At 44.3% G+C, this 22,871-nt stretch overlaps 3 protein-coding genes and 1 pseudogene across 3 annotated transcripts; 2 read left to right on the top strand and 2 right to left on the bottom strand.

The window, feature by feature from the left end:
- Nucleotides 1-2,629: 2,629 nt before the first annotated feature.
- Nucleotides 2,630-8,887, top strand: LOC107115017 (vomeronasal type-2 receptor 26-like). The gene is made up of 3 exons (XM_015416625.1): nt 2,630-2,920; nt 5,226-5,397; nt 7,992-8,887. Exons 1-3 carry the CDS (start codon nt 2,630-2,632, stop codon nt 8,885-8,887), a joined length of 1,359 nt encoding a protein of 452 aa, XP_015272111.1.
- A 5,009-nt stretch (nt 8,888-13,896) lies between these two features.
- LOC107115016 lies at nt 13,897-14,849 on the top strand (annotated as a pseudogene).
- A 3,459-nt stretch (nt 14,850-18,308) lies between these two features.
- LOC107115014 (olfactory receptor 11H6-like) lies at nt 18,309-19,025 on the bottom strand. The gene has a single exon (XM_015416624.1). It carries the CDS (start codon nt 19,023-19,025, stop codon nt 18,309-18,311), a length of 717 nt encoding a protein of 238 aa, XP_015272110.1.
- Nucleotides 19,026-21,899: 2,874 nt separating this feature from the next.
- Nucleotides 21,900-22,865, bottom strand: LOC107115013 (olfactory receptor 11G2-like). Its single transcript, XM_015416623.1, has one exon. The coding sequence runs from the start codon at nt 22,863-22,865 to the stop codon at nt 21,900-21,902; it is 966 nt and encodes a 321-aa protein (XP_015272109.1).
- Between the last annotated feature and the right edge of the window lie 6 nt (nt 22,866-22,871).

Genomic DNA, 22,871 nt, shown 5'->3' with positions numbered 1-22,871 from the left:
TATCTATCTATCTATCTAAATCTATATCTATCTAAATCTAAATCTAAATCTATATCTATCTATCTATCTATCTATATCTATATCTATATATCTCTATCTCTAGATGATAGATAGATAGATAGATAGATAGATGATAGATAGATAGATAGATAGTCTTGAGAGAGATGTTGCCACCTCAATATGCACATTGGAAAGTTGGACTAGTTGAGACCTCCAGAGGGCACCTGGGAGATGAGGTGGGGTGGTGGGAGGGGAAAGCTGGCGGAGGTGTGTGGTGGGTGCTGCTATGAGTTAAGAGCTGGGTGGATCCTTGAGAGAGATGTTGCCACCTCAATATGCACATTGGAAAGTTGGACTAGTTGAGACCTCCAGAGGGCACCTGGGAGATGAGGTGGGGTGGTGGGAGGGGAAAGCTGGCGGAGGTGTGCTGTGGTGACTGCTCAGAAGTCAGAAATCTCCCACAATTGGATGGTCACAGTGGGCCACCCACACACAGCATCAATGACATCCACCACTACCTCCTCCTCGTCTGCTTCACCTACCGCCAGCCTCTACTTCAGTGCCCCAGTGCCACTACCACCGTGGGACACTACCCCAAGCCACTGACCGAGGTAGTTTAATTAACTTTAATTTAATCAACTGCCTCCTTAAAAATTTAAATACCTCCCCCCCAAAAAAATCCTGGCTATGGGCCTGCGTGTAGACTCTTAACAATGTAAATAAATAAATACAGAGGGGAACAAATTACCCTCTAAATCTGAAGGTACTGATTGAGATTGTGTATCTAGCTCAGTACTGGCTACTCCAAAGGGGACCACTGGCGCTTCCTGCTGCCCATATCAGCAGTGGGCCTTGTCGTTATTATTTATTTATTTAGAATATTTTTATGCTGCGTCTTAGGAGCCCCGCTCAAGGTGGCTTAAGATTTAAAACCACAACAAAAATACATAAATAAATTGTACTGTATTTCCTCTCAGGCTTCATCTTTGGGCTTAGTTTTTCTGTGGTGACTTGCTCAGAAAGAAACCCGAAGCCTGCTTTCCTTTGTTTACCACTGAGTAGTGAGACAGGAAGACTTGGAGGCAGATCTGAAACACCAGTCTTTTACCATTGGTGCCAATTAAATCCCCCAGCGAGGTTTGCTCTTCCCTGTAATTATCACGATTTATTTTTCATCAGCAAGCTACTCTGACTCCTAGGATGAGCCAGAGAACAGTCTTGGGCAAGTCTTTTGGTGGTTATAAAAAGTCAACCCCTCTGCCCTTCAAAGCTGGATGTGCTTTGTGATTGGTGGTGTGATCTCTGTGACGTTACTTCCCATTCTATCTGGCTGCCTTCAAGTCACGTATTGGTCATCTCTGATGTCCCTCTGCGGGATGCCTTTCAAGCCACTCATTTCTAAATTCATGGTGACCCTTTCCCCTTCTGTCAGGGTCTTGTCAGTCAGTCACCATACACAGCAACTTGATGACAGGCTCAGGAAGAGTCTGCATCTAGACAGAAGCTTTGCAGCCAGGATGCTGGTGCTACTGGTGTTGCCACTTCTCTTTACTCCCGTGGTGTGCAAAGATTTCATTCACTGCCCTGAGAGTGGCACTATCCTTGTCCCACACGAGTGGTATCAGTCAGGGGATCTCCTAACTGGTGGGATTATCTCTCAGATGATTTTTTACGCTTCCAAGTATTCTTTCCAGAACACACCAAAACACATTCCTTCTACAAAGTAAGTAAGCTTTTGTGATCAGCCGTGGAAATCAGTCGCCAAGGCTTCCTAAGAATTGACAGAGAATTAAGAATTCTCACCAAGGCTTCTTAAGAATGACATAGAATTGGTTTCACCACTACACAGTTTGGTGTAGTGGTTAAGTGTGAAGACTCTAATCTGGGAGAACTGGGTTTGATTCCCCACTCCTCCACTTGCACCTGCTGATGTGACCTTGGGTCAGTCACAAGCTCTGGCACAGCTGTCCTTGAAAAAGAGCCATTTCTGTCAAGAGCTCTCTCAGCCCCACCCACCTCACAGGGTGTCTGTTGTGGGGAGGGGAAGGGAAAGGAGTTTGTAAGCCGCTCTGAGACTCCAAGTGAAGGGCGGGGTATAAATCCAATCTCCTCCTCCTCCTCCTCCTCTTCAGTCTCCAGTTCTGACATATTTATTGCCTATGTTGTTCCCCCCCCCAGTTGAACCCAAACGGATGATAACCAGAAACCAAGCTTGTCATGCTTTTTATCAGTTAAAAAACATCTTCACTATTCCGCATGCTAATTTAACAAGCCACCCTCTATATATACAACTATGATCTGTAATTCCATTTCATTGTCTGAGGAAGTTTGCATGCACATGAAAGCTCACACCTTGAATAAAACTTTGTTGGTCTTAAAGGTGCCACCGGACTCTAAATTTTAATTCTGTTTAAGGGGGAGTTACATGACTTCTGAGACATGAGGTACAAATAAAAGGTTGATCTTACTGACAGGGAAATGAAATAATGAGAGCCCCAAAGGACCAGAACTGTGTATTATATCCTTGTAAGCCACCCTGAGGCTGCCTCGGCGGGGAGGGTGGGGGTATAAATTCAACTAATAAATAAATAAATATGTTTCTGAAAGCATATGGAATTCTAATTGCAGAATGGTGACAAAGTTCTACCAGCACAGTCTTGCCTTGGCGTTTGCTGTAAATGAGATTAATGAGAATCCTAAGATTTTGCCAAACGTCACCCTTGGATTCCACATCTATGACAGCTACTATTATGAAAGGTTGACATATCGTAGCATTCTGGACCTGCTCTTCAGATCACACAGATTAGCTCCTAACTACAAGTGTTCAGCCTCAAAGAAACTAATGATTGTGATTGGAGGACATGGCTCTGATATCTCCAACTGTATTTCAGGCATCTTAGGTCTCTACAAAATTCCACAGGTAGGACCTGAATTGGATGGATTTTCAGCTGCTGTATGCATTATTCTCTTTTTTCACTGCCTTCTCAGACTAGTTTTGTGGTTCAGAAGCATGATGATGTGTGATTAGATGTTTTACATTTATGCAATGTATAATATATGGAGCTGCGGTGGCTCAAGTGGTTAAGACGCTGAACTGCAGGCTGTGGAAGGTCAGTAGTTCAGCAGTTCGAGACCCGGGTGCCGCATGATGGAGTGAGCTCCCGTCTCTAGTTCCAGCTCCTGCCAACCTAGCAGTTCGAAAGCAAGAAATTGCAAGTAGATAAATAGGTACCACTTCGGTGGGAAGATAACAGCGTTCTGTGCACCTTGGTGTTTAGTCATGCCGGCCACATGACCACAGAAACGTCTTCGGACAGCGCTGGCTCTTTGGCTTTGAAACGGAGATGAGCACCGCAACCCTAGAGTTGGATTCAACTGGCTTTCGAGCAAGGGAACCTGAACCTTTACCTTTAATGTATAATATAGAATGTACACAATTCTTCCATTTAGACAGTAGGGACAAGAAAGAGAAGTCAGGATCAGATACTTCCCTGTACATGTTCCTCAGAAATGTCATGGTATTCCAAAATTTCAATTTATAGAATACCCGCCATGCCAGCTCTGCTGATTACAATCTGGATTTCAGACTGACAAACAGCCCTCGAAGAGAGGCCAGAATACAGATATGGACACTTCTTCTAATCCAACTCTAATATTCTGTATGTTTCTTTTAGTTCCCATATGGGTCATTTGCTCCAGAACAGAGAAAATCAGTGCAGTTTCCATTTTCTTACCACATGGCACCTGAGGAAACCCATCAGTACATGGGTATTATCTGGTTACTCAAGCATTTTGGATGGACATGGGTTGGACTCTTTGTGGTGGATGATGACAGTGGAGAACATTTCTTAAAGGCCCTGGAACTGTTGCTTTCCCAGCATGGAATCTGTCTGGCCTTCACACAACAAATGCCACACAGAAAACGTCTCAGTGACTGGACTGAAATAAATAACATGCTCTCAAAGATTTCAAAGATCTATCTATTGAGCAATGCCAGTATATATGTTGTCTATGGAGATTCTCAGACCATTGCATTCCTTATTACTATAATATGTTCGTTAAATGTTAATCATAAGGAATTTGAATCTGTTGGAAAGGTGTGGATTACAACAAGTCAGGTTGATTTTGCTGTATCAACACTTGAGAGGGATTTAGATCTAACCGTTTTCCATGGCACCATTTTCTTGGCAATTCATTCACGGGAGCATCCAGGGTTTGAGAAATTTCTTCAGGTGATAAAACCTTTCAGAACCTTAGAAGATGGGTTTTTCAAAGACTTTTGGGAGCAAGCCTTTGAATGTGTGCTTTCAAGTTTTCTAGGGACTATCACTAAATGTACGGGAAAGGAGAGACTGGACAGTCTCCCTGGTGCTGTTTTCGAAATGCACATGACTGGTCACAGCTATGTCATCTACAATGCAGTCTATGCCGTTGCCCATGCTTTGCACACCATGTACTCCTCCCGATCCAATGATCAGTCAGTCTTGAGAGGCAGGAATACTGAATTTCATGATGTCCAGCCTTGGCAGGTAACATGTACACAATGTGCATCTGGGCAAAAGGAGGCATGTCTTGCTAGCTGGCGATGTAATTTGACCAGTGTATTTTGAATGGTACATTTATGTAGTTTTAATGCATTTTATCTTTATTGTCTCGGTGTTTCTCTGTTTTTTTAATCTGTGTTCAGAAAAAGTTTTATTGCATTTTATATTATTGTTACTCATCTAGAAACCTGAGTTTTTCAAGAGAAGGAAAACAGGCAGGCAAGCAGGCATGCAGAGAGAGTGGATGGATGGATGGATGGATGGATGGATGGATGGATGGATGGATGGATGGGTGGGTGGGTGGGTGGATGGACAGACAGACAGACAGAAAGACAGACAGAAGGACAGATGGACAGATGGACAGATGGATGGATAATGTCTCTACTGCCATGATAGGATTTGTACAATGTTGAAATATCTCTTCCATGAATAAACTGGTTCTTCACATTATTCAATGACCAATTTTGGGGGGTTCACATATTCTGTTATGTTTGGAATTTGAAAATATTTGAATGTATAATAGGTCAACAGTAAGATATCTTCTGTTACTTCATTTTCAGGATGGGTCTAGCTGGAGCTGGATGGAAGTGTATCAGCATTAGCAAGAAAGGTGTTGTAATTCTCACTATGAAGAATCAAAGATGTTAGTGCCTTGACATTTCTTGTGTTTTTTTCAATTAGCTGCACCAGTTTCTTCAAGGAATGTCATTTAACAACTCAGCTGGAGAAACGATGTCTTTTGATGAGAACAGGGAAATGGGAGCTGGCTTTGACCTCCTGAACATGATCACCTTTCCAAACAACTCCATCATTAGAATGAAAGTTGGAAGGGTGGATCCCAAAGCTCCCGAAAGTAAAGAAGTCACCCTTGAGGAGGATTTACTTGTGTGGCACCGGGGCTTTAACCAGGTGTGGATTCTAAAGTATTTCAGAGGGCAGCTTCATTCTATAAGTTGGTTATCAGGTTGGGAATGACAGTAACATCCTTTGCATTATAACTGGACGCTGTTATGGCTGATCAATCCGGGTAATGAACTCAGTGCCGTCAATTCCTAAACAGATGCATAAAACTAAGGTGACAATTGTCTCCACTCCTATCAACACAGTGATTAATGAGATATCAAGAATGGTTTTGTTAATAGATCTTAAAACACAGGTACTGATCATTCTGAAGATTCATAGTGAAGGGGAAAACACAAGTTTTGTTTCATGTGATAGCAGCTGCTATGATGCTGGGGATAGAATTCCCGAAATCTGACGAAGTGAGATTCGCTGTGAATTATGCGGTGAATGGATTTGCCATTGCCCCTGTTTAATTCAAATGAAACATGAGGCTGCACTGGAAAACAAAGCAGCCAATTGGAGAGGGCAGCCAGCCCTTTTACCCTACTGTCTATTTGCGGCCCAACCTCAAAACCAACAGGTTATTGAAATAAGCAGTGATATAGATCATCTATTTACAATAAGTTGAATGCTGTTAAATAAATAAACCAGTTGGTGTCTCCTGTCTTCATTTGGGGGATGCTGGGGCAAATATCTAAGCTACAGGACTTGATTCTAATAGAGTGATCCGAAGCAAAATGACTTCTTTTTAAAGTCCGTTGTCTTAAAATGGGTCTAGAAGGTTTGACTCTATTTAAGATTACACCGTAAATCTCGGGAACTTTGCAAAGTTGAACAAAACTTCCTGGTATGTCTGGGTGAAAGAAGCGGGAGGGGGGAACTAAGCATTTTATAAGAGAATGCCATTTTAGCCCTTCCCTGAAAGCCCAATCTTATTCAATCTCAGAAGCTAAGCAGGGTCGGCCCTGGCTAATATCTTGATAGGAGACCACAGAGGAATCCCAGGGTTGCTATGCAGAGGCAGGCAGTGTGATTTGATGACCAAAAAAGTCATTTTAATTATTACTGGAAATCAAAGCAAGGCTTTTTTTCCCTATCTCATTGATAATCTGGTTTTTTCCTCCATGTAACAAAGTTTTTTTGTGATTAATGTCTGTTAGTTGCTATTAACATATATTACATTCTAAAGTTCTGTCTTCTTGGATAGACACTGCCTGTTTCGAGATGTAGTGATGCCTGTCAGCCCGGTTATCAAAAAAGAAAGAAAGAAGGGGAGCAGTTTTGCTGCTATGAATGTGCTCCTTGCCCGGAAGGGAAGGTTTCAGTCCAGAAGGGTAGGTGACTGTGACTTCCCCGAGAGTTGTGCAAGCACACATAAATACACATGTCCCCTGGGATTAAAAACAAAAGAGATGGCACTGAGGTCCATGTAACCATTTGGGGAAGGTTGGTAAAACACTTTTGGGGGGGAGGTTGGTAGAACACTTGCTATGCATGAAGGATGCCCCAGTTCAGTCACTGACGTCCCCAATTAAAATGATCTCAATCAACACATCTGGGGGAAATTACCGGGCTCTCACAAACAATTAGATAACAGGAAAATGCCCTTTAGGAGATACTCCTCAGGACAGGGATCCCCAAGTTTTTGAGCCTGCAGTTACTATTGGAATTCTGAACAGGATGGTGGTAACCACTGAAAAATGGCGACCAGATAGGGCGGAGGGAAGCACAAAAATGGTCGCCGCAGGAGGTGGAACCAAGTGCAAAATATCAGGGAGTGAGGCAATGCAGAACTCTTATGATAGCTCTTCAACAGTTCAAGGAGGAGCTCTGTTTAAGAGGATGCCTTTTAACTTATTTATTTATTTATTCTTCACATTTGTATCCCGCCTCAGGGCGGCTCACAAGGGCAAGGTAATCAGCCGTGCCATAAATAAACATCCAAAACATAATAAAAACAACTAACACTTAAAAACAACAACGGTGCTCAGTCACTGTTATCATAATCCAAGATGGAATCAACACAGTTCCAGGTGGTACTCCCATGAATGGCGACAGCTTATCAGATCTTCTTTACATATTCCAGGATCTTCATCAGGGCCTCGTCCATGCATCCTTAAGATACCATGACGGTGGTGGTATAGTGGGGCAGCGGCTCCTACTCTAAGGCCTGGCGGAAGAGCTCCGTCTTGCAGGCCCTGCAGAACTGCATAAGGTCCCGCAGGGCCCGGATCTCCCCCGGGAGCTCGTTCCATTGAATACACTGCATTTAAAAAATGTAAATCACAGACCGAAGAAAAATGTGCTGAGGTTTCAACTGTTCCAAAAGTGTTTTTTTTAAATATGCTGAGCCAATCAGATTTCCAGTAGCCAATGAGAAGACCTGCTGGGCAAAAGCCCCACCAAGCCATGCTGATGCCCGAAAAGTTCACAGTGGGTGCCGTGACATTGATTGATACCACAATGGGGACCCCCCTGCCCCAGCACATAACCATTTGCTGGAATTCAGTGTGAATAATATCTCACATATTGAAGGGAGTAAGATGAAACAGCCTTTAGCTTCAAGTGAACTTAAACTGAGATGGCCACTCTTCCTGTTTTCAGACTCAGATGTCTGTTCTAGATGTCCCGAAGATCAATATCCAAGCATAGACCAAGATCGATGTATTCCCAAGAAGATAAACTTTCTCTCCTATGAAGAACCAAAGGGGATCTGTTTAGCTTTAGCTGCCATTTCTTTCTTCACGATCACACTCCTGATACTAAGAATTTATATTAAGCACAAAGATACTCCCATTGTCAAAGCCAACAACAAAGATGTCACCTATGCTCTCCTCATTTCTCTCCTGCTTTGCTTCCTCTGTCCTTTCCTCTTCCTTGGAAGACCAAGCACCTTGACCTGCCTTCTCCGACAATCTGCCTTTGGTATCATCTTCACCGTAGCAGTTTCTTGTGTGTTGGCCAAAACCATCAATGTGGTTGTAGCTTTCATGGCCACCAAACCAGGGTCCAGCTTGAGGAAGTGGGTAGGAAAAAGAATGACCACCTCCATTGTCCTTTCCTGCTCCATTATCCAAATGTGTATCTGTACAGTGTGGTTAGGAACCGTTCCCCCATTCCCAGATTTGAACACCGAGTCAATGACAGATGAGATCATAATAGAATGCAATGAAGGGTCTGTGGTTATGTTTTATATTGTTTTGGGCTACATAGGACTTCTGTCTTCCATAAGCTTCACTGTAGCTTTCTTTGCCCGAAAGTTGCCAGACAGTTTTAATGAAGCCAAATTCATCACCTTCAGCATGATGATGTTTTGCAGTGTTTGGTTGTGTTTTGTTCCAACGTACCTGAGCACCAAAGGGAACTATATGGTAGCCGTGGAGATTTTCTCGATCTTGGCCTCCAGTGCTGGGTTACTGTGTTTTATCTTTTTCCCCAAATGCTACGTGATTGTTCTGAGGCCTGAGCTGAACAAAAGAGAACAAGAAAACATTAAATAATCAAGTTATCCCAAGCCTTTTTCCTGTGGAACAAAGATAATGTGACAAATCAGTGACCATATTTGGCTGGAAAGGCAGCATATGTATGTTTTAAATAAATAAATAAAAAGAAATACTCTAGGAGTTCCTTTGGTTTGTGATTTGTGTAACACTCCTCCTTTCTACTCATTTGTTCTAGCGTGTGACCACTTATTTGATTTGGGGAAATACAAGGCAGTTTGGCAGGCATTCTCAGTTGCTCAGCATGAACCAAACAGACTGGGTGATGAACTTACGTCTGATCACCTCCTTCAAACATGGTCAGTTCAAAGTTCAATTGTCGGATATGTTTCCTACAAAAGCTGCAGCAGCCCTGCATTGAGCACATGGAAGTTTGAAGACATGCTCTCTGTTTCAGACTCTCACTCAGGAACAAATCAAGAAATGCTGAGGCCCTGAGTTATGTCAAGTTTAAGAAGCCACATTATTAAGAAAAATATGCAATGGGGTAATATTTGGATGGGCGTTGGTTTTTTTTTTTTTTTGGTTTTTTTTTTAAAAAAGTCTGCTCATCACCAGCTGGCTGGTGGTGGGCTGAAGCCCCCAAAATCTGGGGGAAACCCACCCGGACGGGGGGGGGGTCTGGCAACCCTAGCTAAATTAAAGGAGGAGAGATTCTTGTATGCCAACATGGGCCCCTTGGAGAAAGGGCAAGATAGAACTCTTCACCCAAAGAGTGATTAACACATGGAATTCATTGCCACAGGAGGTGGTGGTGGCTACAACCATGGATGGCTTCAAGAGGGAATTAGATATGGAGTTGAGCAAACGTCAGAGGACGGTGGAAAACAGGAGGGCCTGGCGAGATCTTGTCCATGGGGTCGCGAAGAGTCGGACTCAACTGTGCGACTGAACAACAACAAAAAACAGGACCATCAGTGGCTATTAGCCACAAGGTATAGATAGGAACTCTCAGGCTGGGCGCAGGGATGCACTGTATTCTTGGAGGGGGGAACAGTGGGAGGGCTTCTGGTGTCCTGGCCCCACTGCTGGACCTCCTGATGGCACCTGGTATTTTAGGCCACTGCATGACAGAGTGTTGGACTAGATGGGCCATTGGCCTGATCCAACATTGGCTTCTCTTATGTTCTTATGTAGAGAGTCCAAATGACTGTTTAGGAAGAAATTAATTTGTTTGGTAGGTTTTTATCCAGCATTTCCTCTAAGGAAGTAAGGATGACACATAGGGTTGCCAACTCTGGGTTGGGATATTCCTGGAGATTTGGAGGTAGAGCCTGGGGAGGGGAAGGACTTCAGCAGGGTATAATAGCCTAGAGTCCAAAGCAGCCATTTTCTTCAGGGGATCCAATGGAGATCCGTTGTAATTGCAGGCGATTGCTAGGCCCAACATAGAGGCTGGTGACTCTAGTGGCACACATGGCCAACCCCTTCATTTTATCCCCACAACAATCTTATGAGGTAGGTTAGGCTGAGGGAGAGTTATTGCCTGAAGTCACCCAGTGGGCTTCATCACAGAGCAGGGACATGAACCATACCTGAGTCTGACAGAAACACCACATCATACTTTACTGATTATTGGATCTGCAGTCCTTTCTTGCCTGTCTGTCTCTGGCAGATCCACCAGGAGATTTTAATCAGTGTCTGAGAGGAGTCTTGGAACTGAGCCATTCGTTTTCATTCGGACTACTGGCTTGTGGGCAGGTCAGATGCCAGAGATGTGTGACGAGGCCTAGGCCCAAAAAGGTTTGGGAGCTTTGGTGGAAACGTGGGCAGAAAGTCCAGCACAGCTGCCCTAAGAGATGGATTTCACTGGCTTTTCCAGTCCTTTTTGCCCAGTTCACCTCCTTATCACAGACCTCATCCCCTATGGCTTTGATCCATCATGCTGGTCTCATGATCCTTAGTGTAGCCATTTTGGGTGGCTACAGGGGTCTCTTCCTCCTTTCTTCATCAGCAGAAAAGCCAGTTGGATACAACCTCAATTCTAGAGCAAAAACCCAAGGGTTCCACCTGTCCCACTTGGAGGCATCAATACATATGAAAACAAAAAGGCCTTGTTAACTGTTTATTCTTCAGTGGGGGAAATTAATCTCTGAGGAGAGATTCTGTTTTGATACGAAGAACTACCCTCCACAGACAAGTTCTCAAGGGTCTTCTTTATCTTGTATACAAGAGACGTAAAAAAAAAAGCTTGCAAACCTTTTAGACACCAGATTTGAGCACAATATGCAATTCACAATCTGACTTTCCCAAAGTCAATGAAGTCTCTTCTCTGTCCTCTAATAAGACTACATCTGAGCCCAGGGTAAGAGACACACTCCTCAGATTCCAACCCTGGGTCATCACGCCCTGAACCGGTTAGAGAGCACTTTTCCTTGTGCCACAGAGGCACAGGAATGTGGATGACTACCAATGCTCCCTCTAAGCTGTGGAGTCTTGTGAGCAAAAATTCTATTTTGTGAGCTACTGACCCTGAAGCTGTGAGTGAGCAATTTGGCTGCTGCATAAATTAGTTTGCTCCGGAGCCAAGCAGAAGGAGTTAAGATGAGGAAGTCAGAGGAAGGTTTCCTAGGGTGCCTTCTCTGAAGAACAGATCACATAGTTTCTAGGGAAACAAAGAAGACCGTACAGGTCTAAGTCTGGTCTAAGACATTCCATCTGTTAGTAAAGACTCATAAGGTCCATCCACACCTCATTGGATATTGCACTATAACAATAATTCACCACTCAATTTTCACGTGCTAACCAGATGATCCAGTCACGAATGACTGCTCTAATGCAGCAATGGTCTGATGCCTAATAATGTGTGGAAGCAAACTTAGTAAACATACATAGACAATTATTGTATTCCAAAGCTGTCTTCCTTCTCATACAAAGGCTATTTTTTCACATACAGTGGTGCTTCCTTCAGCAACAGCTGCATGCACTGTGTGGAGTATAAGCCACACCTTACCTGCAGATGCTTTAGCCATTCTGAGCATCTTTCGTTTGCCACTGAACACTGGAAGACTAGCTTTGCTGCAGATTGGTTCTGTGCCCTGGATGGAACTAGCCAGCAGGATCACAGCACAGGAGATGTTTCTGCTGGAGGGATCAATGCTTCAACTCGAGGAACAGAAAACAGGAATTATTACCAGGGCAAAGGAGGCTGAGGTAGGAACCACAAAGGTATGGGTGTGAATAGTGCCTCTTTCTAGAAAAAGGTGTGATTTTCCGCAAACAACGGTTGATATTCTTTATAAAATTACAGCCAAAGAGAGAAAGGAGGGGAGGGGGGATGGAAAGGAAGGGTCGTGCAAAGAATCACCTATTGTCAGTTGCGTTTCTGATCTTCCCTTTGCTTTGATCGACTTGATCATCATCCCAAAGAAATGGTGTGTGTGTTAAATTCTTGCAAAACTATTGGTGGGAGGAGGCTAGAGCTTGAGAATGAGAATGAGAGCAGGACAGTAAAGAAGAGCCATGTGAGGAAACCTGAGGGCCAAGGCAGACAGGGACCCTTAGAAAGGAAAACAAGGTACAGGTGCTTGTATTCCCATGCTAAATGCCTCTGAGCCAAGATGGGGAAGCTGGAGTGCTTGATGCTAAATGACAATGTAGATACAGTGGGCATTTCAGAAACCTGGAGGAATGGGGAAAATCAATTTAACACCATTATCCCTGGATATAAAGTCTACAGAGAGGACAAGGAGGACAAGCTGGGGGTGGTGTTGTTCTGTATATCAAATAGGAATAGAGTCAAACAAGCTAGAAAACATTAGGAAAGTTAATGTCTTGACAGAAGTATTCAGAGTGGAGATACTGGGCCCTAAGAACTACTTAAAAGTGGGAGTCTATCACCCCATGGATCAAAATCAAGAGGCAAATGTCAAGATGGAGCAGGGAAATAAGGGTGTTGACCAAAGGGGAAAATGTTACAATACTGGGTGACTTCAACTATCCTCACATTGATCAGTGCAAACATGTGCTTAAGGCATGCCACAGAAACAAGCTTTCTAGTAATAAATTGCTGTGCCCTGGAGCAGTTAATCACAGAGCCAACTAGAGGTATAGCAACTCTGAACTTGGTTCTGAGTGGTGCTGGAGATTCTTGTGCCAGACATAAATGTTGATGCACCAGTTGGGAACACTGAAAAGTTCATCATTCATATCAACAGAAATTTGTCCCCAAAGTCCAAAACAATCCCTTTTGATTTCAAGTGGGGGAAATTTGCTAAAAGTGAGAGAACCAGTCAGAAGACAGTTAAAACAGAATCAAGTTAAGAGAGTCAAATCCCTCCAGAATGCCTAGAAAGTACTTAAAACCATGCTGATTGAGGCCCAGATAGAATGCATACCTCAACAAAGGCACCAACAAGTCTAAAGGAATGCCTGCATGGTTAACAACTCAAGTCAAAGAACTATATAATCCACACAGAGTTCTGTGGGTGGGATAAACAGGTGGTGGACAGACTATTTTTTTAATTTTCTACGTCTTTTAATTCAAAGATAAGTCACATATACATAAAATCCAATAAGCATAAACAGTAATACATTCAACCCTATTTCAACGACACGTAAACAAATACAGTTAAGATGTTTCAATATAGCCATATATCAAAATTAACTTTGCCTGACTGAGGCCTTAGGCTCTTTGTTTTGTTCCCAAGTATCCTACCACTAATATGTGAGTGTCTTATAGTACCATTAAGATATAATTAAAAGCTTGTGGAAAGAGGAGTGCTCAGACCCTAAAATAAAGGCTAACTAAAGTAAGAAAAAGCAACTCATAAATGAAGCCATTCAGCGTCACCTACATGTGCTGGTAGAATGTCATGTTCTGTGAAGTAGGTTATTAATGCAAACCACTTTCATATGAATCTAGACTGTGATCCTGAGTGCCCTCGTGTGTGTGTGTCTCATATGTGTCAGCTATTTTGTCCATCACGTAGTGATCCCAGCATGATAACTGTATTATCTGATTCCAGATGGAGTCGGCCAATGGGACTGGAGTGCAAGAATTCATTCTGATGAGCTTTGGCGGTGGACAGCAGAAGCGGTTCCTGCTCCTCATCTTTTTCTTCATTCTCTATGTGCTCACTTTGGCTGAGAATATTACCATCATTACACTGGTGGTTTTAGATACCCACTTGTCCCGGCAGCCCATGTACCTCTTGCTGAGCAACTTCTCCTGGCTAGAGATCTGTTATGTGAGCACCACAGTGCCCCGGATGCTTTTTGACCTGACATTTCCTCGTGGGATCATTTCCTTCCGTGACTGTTTCCTTCAGTTCTACATCTTCTTCTCGCTGGGCAGCACTGAATGCTTCTTCCTCTCAGCCATGGCCTTGGATCGGTACTTGGCCATCTGCCACCCTCTGCGATACCCACAAACTATGTCCCAAGACTTCTGCTATATTCTAATGGTTACTTGTTGGATCCTCGGTTTCCTGTGGCACATTTGTCCGGTGATTTTGATCTCCAAGTTGTCCTTCTGTGGCCCCAATATCATTGACCACCTTTTGTGTGATCCTGGACCAATTCTATCCTTGGCCTGCCCACCACTAGGAATTGCCCCCAAAGTCTGTGAGATTTTTATGAATGCTGTGGTTTTAGGTAACGCTTTCTTCGTTGTGCTGTCCTACACTGTGGTGATTCTGACCCTACTGAAATCCTCCTTCCAAGGCACCCGTAAGAAGGCCTTCTCCACCATATCTTTCCACCTAGTGGTGGTGACACTCTTCTATGGCTCGGTGGCAGCGGTGTATTTAACCCCAGCTGGAGACAGTCAGAGCTGACTAAAGCAGTGACGGTCTTCTACACAGCTATTACACCTTTTCTCAACCCCCTGATCTATTCTTTGAGGAATGATCAGGTGAAGGAGGCACTCCACAGGTTGCTGAGGAGAAAGATATTAATGTCAGATCGCAGAAGCAGAGAAGGAAGGAAAATGAAACATTTAACCAACCAGTCTAAAAGATAGATCCAGGTGGGCAGGTGGGAGGGAAAGCTGAAGATGGGAGCAAATGAAGGTAGGTTAGCCGGTGGGTTAGAAAAAGAGAAGGAACCTCAAACCTTTGCAGGTCCCCCACTTGTTTGAGAGCCAGTTTGGTGTGGTGGTTAAGTGTGCGGACTCTAATCTGGGGGAACCGGGTTTGATTCCCCACTCCTCCACTTGCACCTGCTGATGTGACCTTGGGTCAGTCACAAGCTCTGTCAGAGCTGTCCTTGAAAAAGAGCAGTTTGTGTCAGAGTTCTCTCAGCCCCACCCGCCCTCACAGGAGTTTGTAAGCTGCTCTGAGACACCTTTGGGTAGTGAAGGGCGGGGTATAAATCCAATCTCTTCTTCTTCTTCTTCTTCTATACAGCACCATGGGGTGGGAGGGCATCTAGACTGAGCCGATAATCCTAAGGGAAAGGAGGTCAGTTCTTTCTTTCCACAAATAAAGCAATTTTCCAGAGAGGCTATGTCTCCACCATCTTTCCAGCTACTTGAAATCTCAGTAGAGGAAAATACAGAGTGATTCTGCATCTAGCATCGACATTTTCTCAACTGGGAGGGGAAAGTGCAGCTCAAAACCACATTCAAATACCTCGGGGCAACACTATACTGACTGCAGAGTCACCCCTGAATGGCCATAAAATGGCCATAAATCTATGCAGAAGGTTCAATTAAATCCGATGATCACAGTAAGCAAAAGCGGCATGCAGTGTGGAGGGTACCATAAAATCCGATGATCAAAGAATGTGAACGCAGCATGCAATGCAGAGGGGAATTTCTGTTCCAAAGTGGGTTTCGTAAAGCAATGGAGGGAAAAGCCAATGCAGAATCAACCACAGGTATCTGGATTGTGTCAAATCACTAGCTTGGAAGGGTTGAAAAATGGGGGGTCACCATCAGCAAAGGCGTTATGTCATTTACAGGAAAAAAACAGCTCTGAAAGAACTTGTAACTGACCCAAGGTCACACCAGCAGCTGCATGTGGAGAAGTGGGGAATCAAACCCAGTTCTCCCAGATTACAGTCCACCGCTCTTAACCGCTGCGCCAAACTGGCTCTCAGTTGTAAAGAAGAGATTGTCAATTGGGCTGAAGGGTTATGAAATGCAGGAAATACAGAGATGTAGTTATGTAAACACCAATGTAATCCATAAAAATCCAGGGACCATTCCTAATCTCAATAACCGGCGATGATACATGATAGTAGTGAGTTTATGCTGGGATTAGGGTTGCCAGCCATCTTGGAGAAAAATATTCTGTTGCTCTAACAGAGGCTTCATGTGTGGGGAATCGGGTGTTGAAGCTTTTCATGGCATGCAGGTAAATAACATCACTCAGTAAATAACACCCCATTAAACCTCTGTTAAAGGAATAAGACCTTTTTTTCCTCTCCAGGCTGCTGGCAACCCTAGCAGGACTCACATGGCCACTGTCAAAAAGCAGGACATGTTTAAAAGTAGGTGACAACTGGGCATTTACATTTAATGATTTTGTTGGATTTCATGGAACACCCAAGCCTCTCCCCGTTTTTCATGGACGTGGTAAATGTCCCCACAAACTAGGCTGCTATAAAACACAGTCTGTTTATAATATTGAATGCAATGGAATTGGGTGAAATTTCTCCTTGTATTTTTCTGTAGCTTGCATTCTGGCCCTCAGTCTAAGAGGATAACTTGTAAAGGCATACCAGGAAAATAAGCTGCTCCCTAGCCCTTTCCCCACCTAGATTTTGGGTACCAAGGAAATAAGAACAAAATCCACGTACTGAACAACTTTCCCTGCTCTTTGGATATTCAGACAATACAAACATGGAAGATGGACAAGTATCTCTTATATCCCACAGTGACTGTGTTAATTCTCACACATGCTTGGTTTCATAGGTCCCAGTCACACGGGCCGTAAAATGCGGGGGGGGAAGCGTGGCAGTTTGGCCCGGAGCAAAATAATGCACGGCCGCCCGATCACAAGTCCCGTCGAGGTCCCATGGGTACGGGCGAGGTGGCGATCACACGACGATCCTGCAGCGCGGCAAAGGAGATGGAATTGGGTGAAATTTCTCCTTGTATTTTTCTGTAGCTTGCATTCTGGCCCTCAGTCTAAGAGGATAACTTGTAAAGGCATACCAGGAAAATAAGCTGCTCCCTAGCCCTTTCCCCACCTAGATTTTGGGTACCAAGGAAATAAGAACAAAATCCACGTACTGAACAACTTTCCCTACTCTTTGGATATTCAGACAATACAAACATGGAAGATGGACAAGTATCTCTTATATCCCACAGTGACTGTGTTAATTCTCACACATGCTTGGTTTCATAGGTCCCAGTCACACGGGCCGTAAAATGCGGGGGGGGAAGCGTGGCAGTTTGGCCCGGAGCAAAATAATGCACGGCCGCCCGATCACAAGTCCCGTCGAGGTCCCATGGGTACGGGCGAGGTGGCGATCACACGACGATCCTGCAGCGCGGCAAAGGAGCGGCACGGCACAATCTCACCAACGGCATGACCGATTCTGTGGAGGAACGGAACTTTCGCTTTCCTCTTCGTGCACATGCGCCGTTGGGTGCTTGTGTGCATCCTGTGGAGACTTGGGGGAAAAAACCTGTTTGTGACAGGACATGGGGGGGCGCCGGATGCCACGGACTACCTCCGGAAATGCGATCAGACGCCCGCCCTTGCCCCGCGGTTTCCGGAAACTAGTACCTCAGAGGTACTATTTTTTAACTCCGCATCTTTGGCGGGAAGCCTCAGGGTTCGCCATGGGAGCTCTACGCTTCCCAGATGTTGCGGTGTGATCTCGCCCAGAAAATCCGCCTATCATCCGTCTCAGTAGCGTGGCTAATGCTCCGTGTGACCGCAGCCTTAGTATTGCTTAAATAAAAGAAGCAATTTTTATCATACAATTGGTCTGGCTTACTTACTGATTCATACAGGCAGTGTTTTCCTTTGTATTATAGGTATATCCCTACAACTTCCTCTATAATTGCTAATTATTTGGCTATAAAAAAAAATCCAAACACAGACTTTATTTTTTTTTTTTTTGCAAGAAGCAATTCGCTCCCAACAGCTGATTATACAGGAAGGCCTGAACTGAAAGAAATTGCTCTTCTGCATCTGGAGCAACAGAAACCATCTCACATGTGCTGTTACATGGTCCTTGGTTTATTGAACCAAGGTGTGATATATTGGGATCTCTTGTCAACTCCGACATTCAGTCCTTTAGTCATTATTCTGAAACAGTTGTTATCAAGCTATGTGGCCAGGCTGGTTGCTGTACCTAGAGTTCTTACATACATTTTAAATTATCTTAGTATCTATTGTTTTATTGACTTGCTCTGTTTTCATTTTATCCATAAACCCACCAACCTATGGTTGAAGGGATTGAAAAACAAAATAAAGATTAGTATTGTTTAGGGTTTGGGTATTTTCTTTTTCTTCCCTTTGTGTCACGTCATCACTCGGCTCCTCAGTAATTTCACCCTTCTCTTCCACAACCTTCGCAGTGCTTCCTTCACCTGATCGTTCCTCAGACAATAAATCATGGGGTTGAGAAAGGGTGTAACGGCAGTATAGAAGACCGTCACAACTTTAGTGACCTCTGAAGAATTATCTCCACTTGGAGCTAAATACATCCCAATCACAGAGCCATAGAAAAGGGTCACCACCAACAGGTGGAAAGATATAGTAGAGAAGGACTTCTTAAGACCGCCTTGGAAGGAGGTTTTCATCAGGGTTAGAATCACAACACCGTAAGACAGCAAAACAAAGAAGACATTGCCTAAAACCAATACATTCATAAACATTTGGCAGACACTGGGGGCGATTCCTAGCGGAGGGCAGGCAAGAGACAGAATCGGCCCAGGGTCACACAGGAAGTGGTTGATGATTCGGGGGCCACAGAAGGACAACCTAGAGATCAAAATCACAGGGATAACATACCACAGGAAGCCAAGGACCCAACAAGTAGCCACCAGAACATAGCAAGAATTGGGGGACATAATTTGTGGATAGCGAAGAGGATGGCAGATAGCCAAATACCGATCCAAGGACATGGCTGAGAGGAAGAAGCATTTGGTACTGCCCAGTGAGAAGGAAATGTAGAACTGAAGGAAGCAGTCACTGAAGGAAATGATCTCATGAGGGAATGTCAGGACAAAAAGCATCCGGGGTACTGTGGCACGTACATAACAAATCTCTAGCACAAGGCAAGGCATGGGAGTTCTGCTGCATAAGTAGTGCTGTGGGTTTAATCAGTCACCTGAATGAACTGGAGGACTATATCCCTTGATACGGAAAATCCTCCGGTTTTGAGGATATTCCACAGAGTTCTTGGTTGATCACTTGTATACAGAGATTTTAGTCAGAAACAAACATTCCCATTTCCACAAAGGGACAACACACCAGGGTTAATGAATAAATGCAGTATTTACTAAGTATTTCTCAAGCATACGAAAACAAATATACTCATAGATTCATTCAAGATCCCTTTAGTTGCAGTAGTCAATAGAAAGCATTTCAGTATGAAAATTAATACTTCAGACAAACAATGGGGTCGGACACAGAAGGGTAACATTATACTCATCTGATCCTTGTTGAAGAGATTCTTCCTAGTGGGACATCAGGGACAAAAGGTCATACCAAAGGACTCTTCTCTCACACGGGTAGATAAACCAACCACGTGTGTGTCTTCTTTGGTGTGCACTCCCAAACAAAACCCAAGAGAATCACCTGCAGCAGAGCTTAGGTTGCCCTAATGTGGAAGGGGGGGCTTTCTCTCGCTAGCATGCTGGCTAGCGGGCTGCATCTTAAGTTGCAGGAGGGTGGGGAGGCGTGCGCTGACCTAACCCTAACCCAAGAGAGAAGAGAGAGAAACAAAGGCTGTGTTTCCTCTTTTAAAAGCTTGTTTTGGGGCTTGGCTTAAAGCCAATAAACCCCTAGGAAAACCATCCCCTTTCCTATGCTATAGGTCCACAGGTTGTGACGCTATACCTCGAGGGGAGGGGGCGATATTCAGATTCTAGACCTAACTTCAAAGGGGAGCCATGTGGTGATGTGTCAACGCCATATTCCCATGGTAACCTTTGATGTGCAGAGATGTGCCTGGTCCATGGGCAATAAAAGATGTGTTCTTTGTGATGCCAAAACCAGATAGGAGGCCGGGTTACGTGGTTTCCCACAGTTCAGCAATGGTGGGAAAACCTGTTGTTCTGCCAAGTTTCCAACTGAGCAATAATGGCATTTAGTCGTCTTTGTCCTGAAGCATGCTGGGAAAGTGCAGGGAGCACGTGTCCTGTGGCACAAGCCTTGCTCATCCAAACGCAAGCATGAGATGTCAAGCAAGCCATACAAAACACACAGCAGCAATCCCCTTATCCCAAATGCACAGATGTACAGACATTTGACAGACATAGCATCAGCACAGTACAAAAACAATGCAGTTACAAGCAAACATGGTAACACCCTGAAGAACAAAGCCACTTTTGACCAAAAATTGCATCTCTTGGGACGTCTCCTTGCTCAGCCACATGATGAATGCCTTTGTATCGTGCTGAAGCAGAAAAGCACATCTGTATCTTGTTTTACTTGTTTGAGAATATGTATGCGCCACGCTCCATGTCAGCATTAGAACATATCTCAGAATAGAATGTCAAAGCACAACAACAACAAAACAGCGCCACAAACAAGCACCAGCAATACAAAGTCTGAGTACAGTGGCACCTTTTAACACCAACAAAGGTTTATTCAAGGTATAAGCTTTCATGTGCAAGAACACTTCTTCAGATACAGTGAAATGGACGTTGCCAGTCCATACATATAGGTAGAGGCTGAGAGGAGCAAATCAACATACAGCATAGTGAAGATGCTGAACAGATATAAGAACCAAACAAGAATAACAAGCTTATTTTATATGGTTACCATTTGTTTGGGTTTAATTTTTTTTGGGGGGGGAATTGCAGGAAGTAAATATGTCAAAATTGGAGACTGATGGGCAGATGTGTCCTTAATTGTGGAATGCTGAGAGTAATTAACTGAGACCCTGCCATTATGCTCCATCCATCTCCTCTCAAGTATGGAGGTGACCCTACAGCATCTTCTTCTTTTACGTGTAGTGACTGGCTGTGTAGAGCCAGTTTGGTGTAGTGGTTAAGTGCGTGGACTCTAATCTGGGAGAACCGGGTTTGATTCCCCACTCCCCCACTTGCACCTGCTGGATGACTTTGGGCAAGCTGTAGTTGTGATAAGAGTTGTCCTTGAAAAAGAGCCGTTTCTGTCAAGAGCTCTCTCAGCCCCACCTGCCTCACAGGGTGTCTGTTGTGGGGAGGGGAAGGGAAAGGAGTTTGTAAGCCACCCTGAGACACCTTTGGGTAGTGAAGGGTAGGGTATAAATCCAATCTCTTCTTCTTCTTCTTCCCCTGTCCCCAGACCAGAGAAATACATTCCAAGCATCTCTGAGGTCCAAAGGCCAAGCTAGACAGGGGAACATCCTCATGGCCCCTACAAGGATGCTGCCGCCATTTTAAAGTGATTCTAAGATGCTGCAATGTCCCAATCTTGATTGAGCCCACAGTATGGCTGGCTATGGCGCTCTTGTCCCCCCACACCCCATGACTTATCAAGTGCCAAAATGGCCTCTCTCACACACAACTCAAAGCTGTTTCAGCACTTGAAATAGGGTCGACAACCTACAGGTGGAGCTTGAATTGAAAGTAATTGTTCTTCTGCATCTGGAGCAACAGAAACCATCACACATGTGCTGTAACAGGGTCCTTGGGTTTATTGAAGCTAGGTGTGATATCAACTCTGACATTCAGTGCTCCGGTAATTATTGTGAAACTGTTGTTTTCAAATTATGTGGGCTGGCTGGTCGCTGTTGCGAGATTTCTCACATAAGTTTTTAAATAATCTTAGTATTGATTGTTTTATTGACTTGCTCTGTTTTCATTTCATCCCTCATCCCACCAACCTATGGTTAAAGGGATTGAACGATGAAATAAAGAGTAGTATTGTTTGGGGGAGGGTTCTGTTTCTTCCCTTTTTTATGTTGTCACTTTGCCCCTCAGCAATTTCACCTTTCTCTTCCACAGCCTTCGCAGTGCTTCCTTCACCTGATCGTTCCTCAGACAATAAATCATGGGGTTGAGAAAGGGTGTAACGGCAGTATAGAAGACCGTCACAACTTTAGTGACCTCTGAAGAATTATCTCCACTTGGAGCTAAATACATCCCAATCACAGAGCCATAGAAAAGGGTCACCACCAACAGGTGGAAAGATATAGTAGAGAAGGACTTCTTAAGACCGCCTTGGAAGGAGGTTTTCATCAGGGTTAGAATCACAACACCGTAAGACAGCAAAACAAAGAAGACATTGCCTAAAACCAATACATTCATAAACATTTGGCAGACACTGGGGGCGATTCCTAGCGGAGGGCAGGCAAGAGACAGAATCGGCCCAGGGTCACACAGGAAGTGGTTGATGATTCGGGGGCCACAGAAGGACAACCTAGAGATCAAAATCACAGGGATAACATACCACAGGAAGCCAAGGACCCAACAAGTAGCCACCAGAACATAGCAAGAATTGGGGGACATAATTTGTGGATAGCGAAGAGGATGGCAGATAGCCAAATACCGATCCAAGGACATGGCTGAGAGGAAGAAGCATTCAGTGCTGCCAAGTGAGAAGAAGATGTAGAACTGAAGGAAGCAGTCAGTGAGGGAAATGATCCCATGATGAGGGAATGTCAGGTCCAAAAGCATCCGGGGTACTGTGGCACTTACGTAACACATCTCCAGCCATGAGAAGTTGCTCAGCAGGATGTACATGGGAAGGCGGGACAGGTGGTTGTCCAGAACCACCAGTATGATGATGGTGAGGTTCTCAGCCAATGTGAGTACATAGAGAATGGCGAAAAAGATGAGGAGCAGGAACCGTTCCCGTTGGCCGACTCCAAATCCCAGCAAGATGAATTCTGTCAGGGTGGTCCCATTGAACTTTTGGCCCATCTCCAT

Source organism: Gekko japonicus, unplaced genomic scaffold (genome assembly GCF_001447785.1).
Source record: "Gekko japonicus isolate JY-2015 unplaced genomic scaffold, Gekko_japonicus_V1.1 scaffold4672, whole genome shotgun sequence".
Classification (NCBI taxonomy): Eukaryota; Metazoa; Chordata; class Lepidosauria; order Squamata; family Gekkonidae; genus Gekko; species Gekko japonicus.
The sequence above is the reverse complement of the archived record's forward strand: the minus strand, read 5'-3'. Positions and strand labels throughout refer to the sequence as shown.

Excerpts from the sequence above, each read along its gene's own strand:
- LOC107115013 (XM_015416623.1), bottom strand. The coding sequence starts at position 22,865 with ATGGGCCAAAAGTTCAATGGGACCACCCTGACAGAATTCATCTTGCTG.
- LOC107115017 (XM_015416625.1), top strand. The coding sequence starts at position 2,630 with ATGGTGACAAAGTTCTACCAGCACAGTCTTGCCTTGGCGTTTGCTGTA. Across the intron at positions 2,921-5,225 it reads GTCTCTACAAAATTCCACAG|CTGCACCAGTTTCTTCAAGG; the intron begins GTAGGACCTGAA and ends TTTTTCAATTAG. Across the intron at positions 5,398-7,991 it reads GGATCCCAAAGCTCCCGAAA|ACTCAGATGTCTGTTCTAGA; the intron begins GTAAAGAAGTCA and ends TCCTGTTTTCAG.
- LOC107115014 (XM_015416624.1), bottom strand. The coding sequence starts at position 19,025 with ATGCTTTTTGTCCTGACATTCCCTCATGAGATCATTTCCTTCAGTGAC.